The sequence below is a fragment of the Capra hircus genome, chromosome 11, assembly GCF_001704415.2.
Source record: "Capra hircus breed San Clemente chromosome 11, ASM170441v1, whole genome shotgun sequence".
Classification (NCBI taxonomy): domain Eukaryota; kingdom Metazoa; phylum Chordata; class Mammalia; order Artiodactyla; family Bovidae; genus Capra; species Capra hircus.
Window position 1 is genome coordinate 11,782,812 of NC_030818.1, and position 17,649 is coordinate 11,800,460.

Sequence of the window (17,649 nt, forward strand, 5' to 3'; positions counted from 1 at the left end):
CAATGAATATTCAGGGTTGATTTCCTTTAGGATTAACTGGTTTGATCTCCTTGCTTTCCAAGGAACTCTCAAGAGTCTTCTCTAGCACCGTAGTTCAAAAGCATCAGTTCTTCAGTGCTCAGCCTTCTTTATGGTCCAACTCTCACATCTGTACATGACTACTGGAAAAACCATAGCTTTGACTATGTGGACCTTTGTTGGCAAGGTGATGTCTCTGCTTTTTAATACACTGTCTCGGTTTGTCATAATTTGCCTTCCAAGGAGCAAGCGTCTTTTAACTTCATGGCTGCAGTCACTATCCACAGTGATTTTGGAGCCCAAGAAAATAAAGTATATTACTATTTACATTTTTTCCCTATCTATTCACTACGAAGTGATGGAACCAGATGACATGATCTTTTGTTTTTGAATGTTGAGTTTAAGCCAGCTTTTTCACTCTCTTCCAAAGAACTGTATGGCTTAAAAAAAAATACTGTCTCACAGGTCTGGATGCTACAAGTTCAAAATCAAGTGTCAGTAGGGTCCTGTGTCCTTTCTTCTCATGTTTTGCCTACAGTGTTAGCATTCCTTGGCTTGCAATCATATCGCTTTATTATGACTCAATTATCACCTAATGTTTTCCTTTATATCTTCAATCTTTGTCTTCTCATCTTAAAAGGACACCAATCATATTGAATTAAAGACTCAGCCTGCTGCAGTATTACTTCATCTTATATACATCTGCAGTTATCCTATCTCTAAATAACATCATATTCTGAGATGTTTAGGACTTCAACATTTCTTTTAGGGGGCAAATTTAACCTCATTAAAATTTCTGAAGGATATTTCCTGGATTTAGAATTCAAAGTTGCTAATTTTTCAATTTTATTTTTATTTCTATTGCTTTCTGAACTCTGCAGTTTCTGATAAGAGATCAATAGTCATTTGTATTGTTTTTCTGCAGTATATAATACAGTGTTTTTCCCCAGTGGCTTTAAAATTTTTCTCTTTATCTTTGATTTTCAGTAGTTTGACTATGGTGTTCCCATTGGGATTCATTAAGCTTCTTGACTCTGGTACTTTATGTCTTATATAAAATGTGGGAAATTTTCACCTATTGTTTTTTCAGGTTTTTTTCTTCACTATATTGTTTCTCCTTTTGTTCTAGGACTCTGGTACTACTTAGGTTAGACTTTTTGACAGCGTCTTCCATATTATGCAGGCTTTGTTTTGCATGTTTGCTTTTTTAATCTTTTATTTATTTTTTTCCTAATTTGATTATTTCTATTGTTCTGTCTTCAAGTTCCCTATGTCTTTTTGACTGTTAAGTGCTTTAAATGGTGAATTCTTTATTTCAGATATTTTATTTTTCAGTCATAGAATTTACTTTGGTTGTTCTACATAGTTTTTATTTTTCTGATGATATTTACTGTCATTTCATTAGTTTATAATGAGAGTGAACAGGGCATAATAAATCTTCGGCAGAAACAGAGTTGTGGTACATCTAATGTCAACAAAGCATCTACATATGTTAAACAAATTACTAACAGTTCTGAAGGAAGAAAGAGATAGCAATACAGTAGTAATAGGAGGCTTAAATACCCAACTTGGACAATGGATAGATCTCCCAGACAGAAAAGTCAGTAAGGAACCACTGGACTTGCACTAACCTAAGACCAAATAGACTTAAAAAAGCATATAAAGTTTATTCCACCTAACAATAGAATACATATTCTTCTGAAGTACACACAGAGCATTCTACAGGGTAGATTACATGTTAGTTCACAAAACAAGTCTAAGTGAGTGTAAGAAGATTGAGATTATACCAAAGGAAATTTTTTATACTATTATAAAATTATGCTATGTTTCTAATCACAATGGTATGAAACTTGAAGTCAATAACAGATGGAAAACTGGAAAATGTATAAATGTGTGGAAAGTAAACAACACACTGCTGAACAACTTAGCAATAATGAATCAGGAAGAACAGGAAATGTGAAAGGGTCAATTTTGAGTAAGGAGATTGAAACAGTAATAAAATACCTCCCAAAATCTAGACAAGAGTTAACATCAGTTGTTCTAAATTCTTCTAATAAATTGAAGAGGGAACACTCAAACTTGTGTTACAAGGTGTCTTAATAAGGTGAAAGTGAAAGTCACTCAGTGTGTCCGACTCTCTGTGACCCCATGAACTATACAGTCCGTGGAATTCTCCAGGCCAGAATACTGCAGTGGGTAGCCTTTCCCTTCTCCAGCCTGTTTATGGCCATTCTGATCATTATGAGGTAGCACCTCATCGTACTTTTGTTGCATTCCTCTAATAATTAACAATGTTGAGCATCTTTATATGTGCCACTGGCTATATATATGTCTTCCGTGGAGAAATTGCTATTGAGGTTTTCTGTCCATTATTTGATTAGGTGGTTTGTTTTTTTGTTTTTGAGATATGTGAGCTGTTAATCCCTTGTCATTTGGATCATGCACAAACATTTTCTTCTAGTCTGCAGGTTTTTTTGTTTTGTTTATGGTTTCCTCTGGGCCTCCCTGGTGGCTCAGACGGTAAAGAATCCACCTGCAATGCAGGAAACCTGGGTTGGGAAGATCCCCTGGAGGAGGGCATGGCAACCCACTCCAGTATTTTCACCTAGAAAATCCCTATAGCAGAGGAGCTTGGCAGGCTAAAGTCCATGGGATCCAAAGAGTCAGACATGACTGAGCAACTAAGCACATGGTGCCCTTTGCTGTGCAGAAGCCTAAGATTTTGAAAAGGTCCTATTTGTTTATTTTTGCTTTTATTTCTGTTGCCTTGGGGGACGACTGAAGAAAACATTGGTATGATTCCTGGCAATCTTTGTAATATTTCTATATAATAAACCAAATTTTTAATTTTTAGGATACCAATGAATTTTTCAAACACATTATTTTGTTTTCTACCTTATCTGCCCCATCTAGCTAGTACTTTTTATTATTGTTATTTGTTTCCTCATATTGGTATTTTGTATCTCTTTCCAGTTGGATATTTTCCTCAAATATCTATTGATCCTTGGCCAGTCACTCATATTTAGTAATAAATTACTTAACCATTTACAGGAAAGTCTATGGGCATAGACTTGTCAAGTAGCAAACTTCATGGAATTCTACAAAGAAAATCACATCTTTGATTGGGAAATACAAATAGTACTTTGTGACAGTTCTTTATTAATTTCTCTAGAAAAAAAATTTTCCGATCTCCCAACTAAGACTATAAGTACAAACATTCCATGCAAGGGAGTTGGATGGCCAGATCATATGGCAACTCTACTTTTAGTTTTTTAAGAAACCTCCATACTGTTTCCCACAGTGGCTGTATTGATTTACATTCTCACCCAGTGAAAGAGATGGGAATACCAGACCACCTGATCTGCCTCCTGAGAAATCTGTATGCAGGTCAGGAAGCAACAGTTAGAACTGGACTTGGAACAACAGACTGGTTCCAAATTGGTAAAGGAGTATGTCAAGGCTGTATATTGTCACCCTGCTTATTTAACTTATGTGCAGAGTACATCATGAGAAATGCTGGGCTGGAAGAAGCACAAGGTGGATTCAAGATTGCCAGGAGAAATATCAATAACCTCAGATAAGCAGATGATACCACCCTTAAGATCATGGCATCCAGTTCCATCACTTCATGGCAAATAGATGGGGAAACACTGGAAACAGTGGAAGACTTTATTTTTGGGGGCTCCAAAAATCACTGCAGATGGTGACTGCAGCCATGAAATTAAAAGACACTTACTCTTTGAAAGAAAAGTTATGACCAACCTAGATAGCACATTAAAAAGCAGAGACATTACTTTGCCAACAAAGGTCTGTCTAGTCAAGGCTATGGTTTTTCCAATAGTCATGTATGGATGTGAGAGTTGGACTATAAAGAAAGCTGAGTGGCAAAGAATTGATACTTTTAAGCTGTAGTGTTGGAGAAGACTCTTGAGAGTCCCTTGGACTGCAAGGAGATCCAACCAGTCCATCCTAAAGGAGATCAGTCCTGAATATTCATTGGAACGACTGATGCTGAAGCTGAAACTCCAATCCTTTGGCCACTTGATGTGAAGAACTGACTCATTTGAAAAGACCCTGATGCTGGGCAAGATTGAAGGTGGGAGGAGGAGGGGATGACAGAGGATGGGATGGTTGGATGGCATCACTGACTCAATGGACTGAGTTTGAGTAAACTCTGGGAGTTGGAGATGGACAGGGAGGCCTGGTGTGCTGCAGTCCGTGGGATTGCAAAAGAGTCAGACACGACTGAGCGACTAACTGTAACTGTACAGTGGTATACTTGTAGGGTAGTTTGCTTCCTTCATCCCCAGACTTCTGAGAAGCCATGTGGAACTCACTGTTGGTGGCACGAAATGGGGTGTGTATCTGTTCGGTCTTTGGTCAAAGTTTGTCTCACTTCTGGGTTGAGAATCATGAATGCTAATTAATTGTTGTGGGATTCCACACTATAATGTCTGCAAAACCTCTATGTAGGGAGCTGGAAGCATGGGGTACATGCTAAGTTGGTTTCAGTTTACACTATATGACGCTTCCAAGGCTGCCCAGAACTGGTTGCTGATATTATACTTGAAATAAGAGCTGAACATGAGAGGATGTGAGGTAGAGTACAAGAAGTGTGCAGTACAGATATCTAATAGCTGCAGTATAATACAAATACAAAATTGAATGGCAGTATGAAGAACTATTAGATAACATTAATCATTGTGTATCTAAATATTGCTAGATCTTTGATGCTTCCAGAGTAGAGAGTGAAACAAGATTCCTATCTCACATTCAGAGGAAGACAGGTGGAACTTAAAATTTTAGCATTTTTTTTCTTTTAATGTATCTTTTTAAAAAAATGTGCAACATAATAAATCTAATTAGCTCTGCTCTATGTTATATAAAGTTGATAAGAGTAAATCCCAGGAAGTCTCATCATATAGAGCAAAAAATTTTTCTATTTACCTAATTTTTTATCTGTATAAGAATGGATGTTCACCAACATTATTGGGATAATTATTTCATGATTATATTAAGTCAGAAACTTTTGCTTGGACGTATCTTTTAATTCAGGATCATTTACGTGGGGCTTTCTTGGTGCCTCAGTGGTAAAGAATGTGATTGCCGACAGGAGACACAAGTTTGATCCCTGATCTGGGAAAGTCCCGCATGCCACAGAGCGCCTAAGCCCATGTGCCATAAACTGTGGGGTCTGTGCTCTAGAGGCTGGGACCTGCAAGTACTGAGGCTCCGTGCCGCAAATACTGAAGTCCGAGCACCTTGGAGTGCAAGCTGTGCAACAAGAGAAACCACTTCGATGAGAGGCCCACCCACCACAATTAGAGAGCAGGCCCCGCTGTCTGCAGCTAGAGAAAAGCCCCTGCAGCAAGAAGACCCACCGCAGCCAAAAGTGAATAAATAAATAAAATCATAGAAAAATGAGTGAATGATCAGGCATGTAAGTTAAATTCCATTGAGCTAAAAGCCTGTTCCCAAACACAGTTCTTCTGCACATTAATTTAAAAAATTATTTTTAAAGATAATTTACCTGTATTTCTTATTTAATCCTTGTGGCAGTTCTGAGTAGATGGGATGTTGCATTGAGAAGAACCTACCCATGGTTATAGAATTAATATATTGTAGAGCTTAGATTTAAATGTATGTTGCTCATAGAAGGGTTTTTTTTTTGCCTTCTTTTTCTTTTCTGATACAACACACTGTGATTGAAGTCCATGTTAGAGCTATAAGCCTAGGCCTCTCTCCATTTGTATGTATTCCTTCAGTCCACTAGAGGTCAGTATTGGGCTGATAAAGAAAGGAACCTTTGGTTTTTTTGATTCACAGAATTTTGAGTCTTATTGCTAGGTACCCTTGGAAGTTGTATTTGCAATAAAACTTTATTTAATGGCATGTGTAATGACAGCTGTAAAAGTTTCAATAGCTACATTTTTAGGTGAATAATTCAAGTTAGGTGATTCTTATGCCCCCCCCCCCCACCCACTTTAAATAAATAGGAGAATATTCAAATTATGTCTTTTACAGACATCCCTCTCTTTTGTTGGGCCAAATCTCATTCTTACATAGGTCTCTTTTATTATTTTTTCCTTTATATAGTAAGCATTTATCTGAGTTTTCTGTGTGTTTTTCATTGTATCTGAACTCGGAGGATTCTAAAAATGGGCAAGTATGTTTCCTATCCTGAAGAAGAGAAGTGTTGAACTCTGAAGTACTGTACTGTCATTTTTTATTTGAATACTTGACAAGTTTACTTAACTCATCTTCTCTATCCTGCCTTCAACTTACTATTTCCACAGTTCCTATGTTTTGGAATGATCCCATCGTCTAGTCTTAAAGACCAGAATATTTGCAGTTATTTTTATTGTCTTTTCCTCTTCCACATACAACATTTAAATCAGTAAACTGTATTGCTTCTGCTTCTTCTGTATCTGCTGCTCCCTTAATTCAAATTCTCATCATTGTTATTTGGACTCCTTTAGTGATCTGTATTGATGTTCCTGTTTCTAGTCTTTATCTTCTCCCAGTTGACCATTCCTCAGCTCCCAGAGGTTGTGCCCGAATTGTAAAGCTGATCTTTTTCTCCCCTTGCTCACATTCTTCTCTTATTCCTCCACTGCCTCTAGCTGCCCTTGAAACTACTTTGTATGGCATCTTTAACTTTGTCTCTTACTGTTGTTCAGTCGCTAAGTCCTGTCCAGCTCTTTGTGACCCATGGACTTCGGCACAGCAGTCTCCTCTATTTTTCACTGTCTCCCAGAGTTTGCTCAGATTCATGTCCATTGAGTTGGTGATGCTATTCAACCATCTTGTCCTCTGCCGCCTCCTTCTCCCTTTGCCTTCAGTCTTTTCCAGCATCAAGGTCTTTTCTAATGAGTCTGCTCTTCACCTCAGGTGGCCAAAGTATTGGAGTTTCAGCTTCAGCATCAGTCCTTCCAATGAATATTCAGGGTTGATTTCCTTTATGATTGACTGATTTGACTATCTCTTGTTAGTCCTTCATAACTTATATTCTTGTACAAAATTACTTATTACTTGGGTGGATAATGTTATTTCACATGTCTTTTCTTATGCAGTTTCTTTCTTCTGGAATGGCTACCCTTTCTACCTACTTCCCTTTGTAAAAATCATATTCACTTTTTAAAATTGGAGGATAATTGCTTTCCAATGTTGTGTTAGTTTCTACTGTACAACATAGTGAATCATCTATAAGTATATGTATATCCCCCTGCTTCTTGAGCCTCCCCACTTGCTACCTTTTCCTCCAAGTTCCTGAAATCCCTTCTTGCAGATATGATTACTTTCTGCTAATCATCGTACCCATGTTTATTTCTGTCATTATACTCATTGCACTGAATTTCAGCCACTTGTGTGCTTATCTATTTCTTAAAATGATGTGAATTTCAAGAGTCAGAAAATCTGTTTTATTCTTTGTATAGTCAACACAATACTGGGACTCAAGTGGTTGTTCAGTACATCTTTGACTGGAAGTAGGGATATAGGGAGAAAGCACTGTGAGTTAAAACAGTGAGAGGAGGCTTTCTAAAGGAAAAAGAATTTTAGTTGGGTTTTGGAGGAAAGATTGAGTACAGGTAGGGAGAGGTCATCTAGAAGAGAAATGGCTTAAGCAAAGATAGAGTAGTGAAAATATTCTTAGTATATCATGAGGTAGATTCTGTTCCAAGCAGAAATTCATGTTGGAGAGTACTGGAAAATACATTGGGACAGTCAGGTTCACCTCCCATTAACTGTAATGAGAAGGTGATGAGTTCCATTTTAGGTATGTAGTAAGTGAAGTGATGATGGAAGACACAGTAGTATATGCAACTAGAGATATGCTATTGAATTTTGAAAGAGTGGAAAGAGTGACAGAAGAGCAGGGGTTGAGGAATAAACTTGCATTATTTCTATATATTAGGAAAACAGAGAAGAACATATGTGAGGGAATCTTGAGGAAGAGGTGGTTAAATGTGTAAAGATTATTCACAAAGAGAATGAACAAAGAAGTTAAAAAAAAGCCTAAATGTTTTCTAAGGTCTGTTTCTTTGCTTGATACCCTGTTACCTGCACTCTGGGCAGCAAAAGTCAGTCAGCTGCTTCTCTGTCTCCAAGGCTGTCCTTGGAGGGACAGAGTAAATGGTCCTGGCGAGATGGCTTAGCAGGTTAGAAAAGAGCTCTGAAGAACTTGTATGGATTTTAGAGTCACATTTTAGTTTTTACATATATTGCATGTATTTACATATTTTAATCTCTATTTACTCTTCTCTACTTCCTGCCAGTCCCATAACATAATTGTATTTTATTTTTTTTTCATAATTTTAAATAGATGGTGGTTTTCATTTGCTTTCTAATGGGTAATATCTGAGTATTTATTTCATTATTCTACCTGTTTCAGTATTTCCAACTTGATTAGTTCTTTCTTGGCAGATCTGCCCTGACTGCTCCTTTATAAATGGAAAAGCCTTGATAATTTTGACAGAGACCCCAGGTTACTATAGAGCTTTGGAATAAACCTTGCAGAGTGCTCATTTCTAGCATAGGGTATGTTGATTTGGCCTAAGCTACTTTGTGCTCCATCAAAGTGATTGGTAAACCAGGCACAAAAAGAACAAATCATAGATGATCTAAAATTACTTCCATAGGGTTTCTTTCAGATTTGTATTACTTGAAGTATAAATGATAGTACTTAAATGTGGCTCCTCTTGATTGCTTTTGGTACATTGATAGTATTTTATTGATTGTGAAAGAAAAATATTTAACTTTGGATTCAATAAAATAAAACCAACTTGTGAAAGCTTTTGGTTTTGCTGTACTGAGAGAAAGAGTAAAGAGACAAGTGATCATTCTCTAGTTGAGGGCTTGCTTTCTTAATATGAAAGCTTTAGCTTTCTAGAGCCCTCAATCTCTTTTTGTGTGGTTTACATTGAAATAAGTGAGAGGGGTGAACTTCCTACTTTTGAGAGGAGTAGGAAGAATGTTTTATCTAATTTGGGATCTCAAATGCTTTAAGGATGTATATGTCTTGTTTACAAACATAAAGTAAATGTTATTGGGTATCTTCCCTCTCAGTTTTGTTACTGAAGCCATGTATTTTATGTAAGTCAAATTAAAATATCAACAGGTATTATGCAGAGAAACAAGTTGGTCCATTGATTCAAATCTCTGGAATGTAGATTCTTTTCATTTTCTTGGCAGAGTCTAGTTCACATAGTTCAAGTTTTTCTCTGTCCTGTTATAATTGTCTTATTTAACTAGTACCTGGACTAACCCTTATTTTCTTAATCTCATTCAAAATATTTGGAGATTCTGGTTTTTCTCTTGAACTAATTTCTACTTGTTGCTGAGTAGAAACATCATATAGTGATTAAGGAATGTATATTCTGAGAAGTCACATTTCTTACGCTTTATATCTTTGGATGATACTAAGTATTAATATTATTGTTTTAAAAAGAAAAGTTCCATTGTGAAACACTTTTGGAACATGCTAGATTAAAGCATGTTAAATAACTTTTCTTAAAATATGACTTTTCCCAGTTTTTATTCTGTTAATGTATTATATATACATCATACAAGAAGGTTTGCAAAACATGGAGTGTTTCACATTTATTTGACTGCAGAACTCTTTTTTGGGGGGGCTGTTTTTGTCATGCTTTATGGGACTGTTGGTATAGTGGGAAGATGACTCATGAAATTTAGGAGCTCACACTTTGGGCTTCTGACTTACCACTTACTAACCTTGTGGCCTCAAACAATCCTTTGTCTTCCAGTGTATTTCCTGAGTGGTGATTACGATCCCTTCCAGCTCTGATACTTTGGTCTAACTTCTGATGTTGACTCTGTATAGTCACGCTTTCCACCTCTTTGGATATATGGAAACCACATTGTTATTTGAGTGTATTTTGTTAAGCTGAGGGAATTACACTTTTCTATCAAAGTTTAGAAAAAGAAATGCTTAAAACTCTGATTTCCTCAGACTAAGGTCATGAAATTCTGTTGGATTCATTAGTTCATATTACTCTATTAAGATATTTCATTCTCCTGATTAGAATTTATTGATCTCATATATCCACGTATCTGTTTTTAAGAGGACCCTCAGCTTGCAGACTCCTCTCCCTTTTCTCCAAACCACAGTGGTTCTGGTATAGCACTTATCTTTTAAGAGATAAATATTTAGTCATTTGCACTAATCTTTTTGCTGCTGTGCCATGCTAAGTCACTTCAGTCGTGTTCAACTCAGTGTGACCTTATGGACTCTAGACTGCCAGGCTCCTCTGTCCGTGGGATTCTCCAGGCAAGAATACTGGAGTGGGTTGCCATGCCCTCCTCTGGGGAATCTTCCTGACCCAGGGATCCGGCCTGCATCTCTTAAGTCTCTTGCATTGGAGGGCGGGTTCTTTACCCCTAGTGCCACCTGGGAAGCCCCACTCTCTTGGCAAATCAATAGATTTCATTTTTGTGATGACAGGGTGTGTATTTAGAAAATCTTCCCAGGTGGCACTATTGGTAATGAACCCTTCTGCCAATGCAGAAGACTTAAGAGATGTGGTTCGATTTCTGAGTTGGGAAGACCCCCTGGAGGAGGCCATGGCAACCCACTCTTGTGTTCTTGCCTGGGGAATTCCTGGCACAGAGGAGCCTGGTGGGCTGCAGTCCATGGGGTTACAAAGAGTTGGACACGACTGAAGTGACTTAGCTCTCACTAAGAGATTATCTTTTTTTTTTCCTATGTGCTACATTAATATGTTTGGTTTTATTTCTGGTACTAAAATTTTATGTATTTTAAGGCATTTCATTGTATTTTCTTTTGATACCAATTAATTCAAAATTAAAAGTTCTTTGAATGCTCAAGTTTTTTTGTTCTTTTGTCTATTTATTTGTGTGTATTTATTTCTGTCCTAGGCACAACAACAAAGAAACCTGGATAACATCATCTTGCAACAACCCAGGATAGGTAGCAAGAGAAAATCTAAGAAAGAAGCATATACAATTTTTGATACAGAGATAGAAAGCACTAGCCCCAAGTCTGAACAGGATTCAGGAATTCTGGATGTTGAAGATGAGGAAGACGATGAAGAGGTAACTAACATTTGAACCGGGGCAGTGAAATTATTGTTCCTTTAAATATAGTGTGTTTGAGGTGTGATGAGGAATTTATCCATGTAACATAACTCATGTGATCTTCAGGATATTAAAGATCATTTAAAATACAAATGGTGCCTGATTTAAGGAAACTGAAGATGTACTAAGATATCTTAGGTTCTAAATCTTTATATTTTAAATATGCTCATCCATTTTTTGTTTGTTTGTTTCAGTGTTTTTGATTGTATACTGAGTACTTCATTAAGGGAAGAATAGAGTTTACCTGACCTAGAGAAAGAGATCTAGATGACCTCCACTGGAGCTGGAACAAGTTACTTGAGACAAATAAAAGATGTTACTTTAAACAGTGGGGTGTAAACAAAGAGCTTTCTTAGCCTTGAGAAATGATTCAGATTGAAATTACTAAATGGTTTCAGAAAGTTGAGAACACATTTCTAGAAGAAATAAATGTATAAGTGATTATAGAGTATCTGGGAATTTTGAGACATGTCCATGCCGTCTTAGTTCTGTGACACTTCGAGGTAAAGAATAAGATTAAGTGGCTTACCTAGTATATTTTTATATCTTTCTTTGTTGTTAAAAGTATATTTAATGTATTTTTAAAAATAAAACTACTGTGATATTTGAGATGTCCAGTTAAAATATTTTTGAACTATTCATTATTTGCATAAACTGGATCATTTTTTGTGTAAATATAGTGGTTAGGAGCATGAACTTTGAAGGCTTATGGACCATTCAGATATTGATTTTGCTATTTTATTTTACTTAAAAATTATGATTAATGATCATATTATTTACTTTTCAAATGCTCACTGAAATGAGCAAGAAACCATTTACTACTGTTCTCAGGAACCTGTTTTGTCTTTAATTGTCTCTTTTATTGATTCATTTCCCCAGATAAAAAAACTGGATTCACTGTTTCTTCCCCATCCTTATTCTTTGTTATATCCTTACTACGCATCTTACTCTTCTCTCTCTGCTGAAACTACAGCCCCAAACTTTTCACTAACTTTGTAATCTTAGGTATTGTTTGGAACTTCTCACTATGTCTTCTCACTTAGTCTTCCAAACTAAAATTTGGAGCTTTAGTGTCTTTGGAACAAGTGCCTCTGCTATTAAAGGTGGTCAGCAAATTTCACTACTCATCCTTGCTGATTTCTGTTTCATATTGTTATTATCAGAGTGCCTGTCCTTATTATCATTACTCTTTTTGCTTCAGAAATCAAATTGACGCTATTTAAATGGGGCTGAAAAACAAATACTTACTTATTTGTCTAAGTCATTAGCATTTAACTGTCATTACGTATCTGAGAGACTGTCCTATGTATAAGGTACTACATTCTTTTATATAGTTTTTATTATTGATGGGATACATTTCTATAATACAAATCAATAATTTTATGTACAGTTTATCAGGTTGTGTTTACTATGTGAATGGGGTACATTAATATTTCACTGGGCATCCCTGGTGGCTCAGATGGTAAAAAAGCTGCTTGCAGTGCAGGAGACATGGGTTCGATCCCTGAGTTGGGATGATCCCCTGGAGAAGGGAATGGCTACCCACTCCAGTATTCTTGCCTGAAGAATTCCATGGACTGAGGAGCCTGGCGGGCTATAGTTCATTGGGTTGCAAAGAGCTGGACACAACTGAGCTACTACACAATAGTTAATAAAGTGTGAAAGTTTAATTTTAATCCCTAATGTACTTGGATAAAAAGAACTTTTAATAATTCTAAGACATAGAGCTAAGGAAAAACTAGACATTTCCCTGATACCCATGGAAATAGAACGGGGCAGAGAAGACCTGATCCCCTGAGTATTTTTTAGCATTCTCTCCAGCTTGGAATGACTTGTATGGTTGGATATGGACCCACCCAGGAGACCGGATTGTCAGGGATTAGACTCATCACAAGTAAGAAGTTTCAGTAGCAGTAAAATAAAGCGTCAAGGTCAAGATGAGGTCCAGGTAACATTTCAGATTTACATTTTTGATTCCCATTAAGGAAATTAAATTCTGTCAGGCACTATGGCTTACCCATAGTGTATGCCCCTGGATAATACACACCCCAAAGAGAGGGTTATGTGATAAGATGAAAGAATGAAAGATGTACACAGTTCTCATATAGTAGTGAGAGCCTTCTGGATATGAGCCATTCTTTATTGTTAGCTCACTGAAGATGCTGGGCAAGTCCTTTTTAATTTTTGTTCCATATTTTTTCATTGTTTTGTCTTCTGACGTCCAGAGAAGATGAAGAAAGCCTGACTAGTGAAATATGTTGGGGTTCCTCATAAAGGAAGTATTATAAGAATGTACTTGGAAGTTAGCATTTTAAAATGGTTATGTATCCCAAATCAAACAGAATTTGTGTTAGAGATTTGCTGATTGAGCTCTTACAATAAGAATTCAGCACTTTGCTGTCATCTAATGGCATCCTATCTTAAAAAAAAACCCTACCTTATATTTATTTACTTCTCAGTTTGAATCTTCTTCAAGTGCACATTCTTAATCTCAAACCTCATGTAGAGAATTATTTATTTAGATGTCTCCAAACTGGTTTCTTGGCATAGTTCTTGCATGGTGTGAATAAATTCTTCAGATAAGGTCTTCCATGACCCACTGTGACGTTCTGACCTTCATTCTTGTCATTCTTCAACAGACCTCATTGAGAGTAGCATAAATAGTTTTTGAAATATTTTGACTTTAAACTGTGGCATAGAATTGAGTAGTTCTTAATCTATTTGAAGGTCATATTTTCTGTGAGAGTTTGGTAAACTATATGGAAGCTTTACCCAGTAAAATCTATGTACATTCACTTACAAAAAATTATGTATAAAATTTTAGGGAATTTGTGAAACTAATGTTGCCCCTAGGACTTAAGTTAAGAACCTGTGTTATAGCAAGAGTGCTTCTTGAACATGAATTTGCATAGAAGTCAACTTGGAATCACATTTAAATACAGATTCTGATTGTGTAGGTTGGGGGGTGAATCTGAAAGTCTGCATATTTAACAAACTCCCTGGTAAGAACTGTGGTTCTGGTCCCTGGGCATACTTTGAGTTGCAAGGCTATAGTGGACCATGAGGAAGCATTTTTAGTACATAAAGCAAACAAATTCATGAATATTTAGCTATCTTACTGATTTTTCATTAATGTGTCCTAACATTTTTCTGGTAAAGAACACAGTACTTGAATTAGTTCATTTCAGTTCAGTTGCTCAGTCATGTCCAACTCTTTGTGACCCCATGGCCTGCAGCACGCCAGGCTTCCCCGTCCATCACCAACTTCCGGAGCTTACTCAAACTCATGTCCATTGAGTCAGTGATGCCGTCCAACCATCTCATCCTGTATCGTCCCTTTCTTCTCCTGCCTGCAATCCCCCCCAGCATCAGGGTCTTTTCAAATGAGTTAGCTCTTTGCATCAAGTGGCCCAAGTATTGGAGTTTCAGCTTCAGCATCAGTCCTTCCAGTGAACACCCAGGACTGGTCTCCTTCAGGATGGACTGGTTGGATCTCCTTGCAGTCCAAGGGACTCTCAAGAGTCTTCTTCTCCAACACCACAGTTCAAAAGCATCAATGCTTTGGCACTCAGCTTTCTTTGTAATCCAACTCTCATATCCATAGATGACTACTGGAAAAACCAAAGCTTTCACTAGACGGACCTTTGTTGACAAAGTAATGTCTCTGCTTTTTAATATCCTGTCTAGATTGGTCATAACTTTTTTTCCAAGAAGCGTCTTTTAATTTCATGGCTACAGTCACCAGCTGCAGTGATTTTGGAGCCCCCCAAAATAAAGTCTCTCACTGTTTCCAGTGTTTCCCTATCTATTTGCCATGAAGTGATGAGACCAGAGGCCATGATCTTCATTTTCTGAATGTTGAGCTTTAAGCCAACTTTTTCACTCTCCTCTTTCACTTTCATCAAGAGGCTCTTTAGTTCTTCGCTTTCTGCCAAAAGTGTGGTGTCATCTGCATATCTGAGTCATTGATATTTCCCCTGGCAATCTTGATTCCAGCTTGTGCTTCATCCAGTCCAGCATTTCTCGTGATGTACTCTGCACATAAGTTAAATAAGCAGGGTGACAATATACAGCCTTGACGTACTCCTTTCCCAATTTGGAACCTGTCTGTTGTTCCATGTCCAGTTCTAACTGTTGCTTCTTGACCAACATACAGGTTTCTCAAGAGGCAGGTCAGGTGGTCTGGTATTCCCATCTCTTTCAGAATTCTCCACAGTTTGTGGTGATCCACACAGTCAAAGGCTTTGGCATAGTCAATAAAGCAGAAATAGATGTTTTTTCTGGAACTCTCTTGCTTCTTCGATGACCCATCAGATGCAGGCAATTTGATCTGTGGTTCCTCTGCCTTTTCTAAAACCAGCTTGAACATCTGGGAGTTCATGGTTCATGTATTGCTGAAGCCTGGCTTGGAGAATTTTGAGCATTACTTTACTAGTGTGTGAGATGAGTGCAATTGTGCAATAGTTTGAGCATTCTTTGGCATTGCCTTTCTTTGGGATTGGAATGAAAACTGACCTTTTCCAGTGGCCACTGCTGAGTTTTCCAAATTTGTTGGCATATTGAGTGCAGCACTTTCACAGCATCATCTTTTATGATTTGAAGTAGCTGTTTAAAAAAAAAAAAGTACTTGAATAGAAAGTCATATTTTGTTTTCTAAAATCTGTTGCTTCCCAGGTGGCACTAGTGTAAAGAACCTGCCTGCCAAGTCAGGAGTTGTAAGAGTTGCAGGTTCAGTCCTTGGGTTGAGAAGATCCCCTGCAGGAGGGCATTGGTACCCACTCCAGTATTCTTGTCTGGAAAATTCCATGGACAGAGGATCCTGGCGGGCTACAATCCATGGGGTTTCAAAGAGTCAGACACAACTAAAACTAGATCATTATTTTTAGTGAAATTTTATAATTCTGATTTAACATACTTCAGTGTAGGTATTTTTTTCAATATCTGAAGAATGTTTTGCCTTTTCCGGTGTTTTTAGTGGAAATATACTTAATATATTTTTTGAGCCAAGTGACATTTGCACATTGTTTGCTACGTCTTTCGGTTGATAATAATAGTAGACTATCGAATGAGATGGGTAAGGAAAACTGAACACCTGCAAAATAGGTTTCCACATAGTAAAGAGATTGTGTATTTTTAAACTGAAGTAAAGTTTGTGTCCACCACGGTGGCTCAGATGGTAAAGCGTCTGTCTACAATGTGGGAGATCTGGGTTTGATCCCTGGGTCTGGGAGATACCCTGGAGAAGGAAATGGCAACCCACTCCAGTACTGTTGCCTGGAAAATCCCATGAACAGAGGAGCCTGGTAGGCTACAGTCCATGGGGTCACAAAGAGTTGGACAGGACTGAGCGACTTCACTTCACTTCACTTCAAAGTTTGTGTCAGAGATGGGAAAAACTTAATAGCCTGGGGATGAAAAACTTAATAGCCTGAAGATGAAGTCATAGTAGTAAGTTGTCATCTTGGATGAAAAAATGAATAAATGTTGAATTGACTGGCAAAGTCAGTTTCTTGATTGCTAGTTGCAAGAAAATTTTCCCCTGTAAATTCTGTCCCTATTTGTATTTTATTTTTGTCTAAGTTAATGAAAGGCTCACCTTAATTAATGTAAGTTTTTTTATTCTAACTTGTCATATATGTATATAATGTTGAACTATATAAACTGCTGGTATTTGCCCATTTTTTTGACCAAGAACTTAATTACTTTTCAGTGGAAATATGTAAGAATTTTAGAATTCAAAAATATTTATATTTCAATTATACAGCATTATAATTTGAGAGCTGTAACATTACAAAGTGATCACTCCACAAAGGGTCACATCTGCCACCATACTGCCACCATACTGCTGACCCCTTGAATGCCTTGCAGCCCTCCTCCAGGCCCCTTCCCCTCTGTTAACTACTGGTCTGCCCTCTGTGACTATGTGTTTGTTTTTGTTTTATTTAGTTTTATATTCCACAGATGAATGAATTCATACATCATTTGTCTTTTTATTTCTGATATTTCAGTCAGCATATTACCCTCAGTTCCATCCATGTCATTCCAGTTGGCAAGATTTCATTGTTTTTATCTAGTTGATTAGTATCATTATGGGTATATCTGTATCTTTATCTTTATTTGTACCTATATGCCAGATCTTTTTTATCCATTCATCATTCATTAATAGACATTTTCCCTATCTTGGCTATTGTAAATAATGCTCCAGTGAACGTAGGGGTTCATATATCTTTTTGAATTAGGTTTTCATATTATATATATATATATATACCCAGTAGTTACAATACCTGGATAATATGGTACTTCTATTCTTAAGTTTTTGAGGAATGTCTGTATTGTTTTTCATAATACCTGCACCAATTTACAATCCCACTAACAGTATTTGAGTGTTCCCTGTTCTTTATATCCTCTCCAGTACTTGTTATTTTTTAACTTTTTGATAAAGCCATTCTAAGGGATGTAAGATGATGTTGTGGCTTTCATTTGCATTTCTGTAGTAAATAGTGATGTTGAACATTT

General features: G+C 37.0%; 1 protein-coding gene across 1 annotated transcript in view; it reads left to right on the forward strand.

Annotated features, from left to right (window-relative positions):
* The window catches only part of EXOC6B (exocyst complex component 6B), a 705,276-nt gene that overhangs the window by 287,941 nt on the left and 399,686 nt on the right, over positions 1-17,649 (forward strand). Inside the window, exon 7 of the mRNA XM_005686374.3 lies at positions 10,915-11,091. Within this exon, the coding sequence (XP_005686431.1) occupies positions 10,915-11,091 (177 nt within the window). The remainder of the gene's footprint in view (positions 1-10,914; positions 11,092-17,649) is intronic.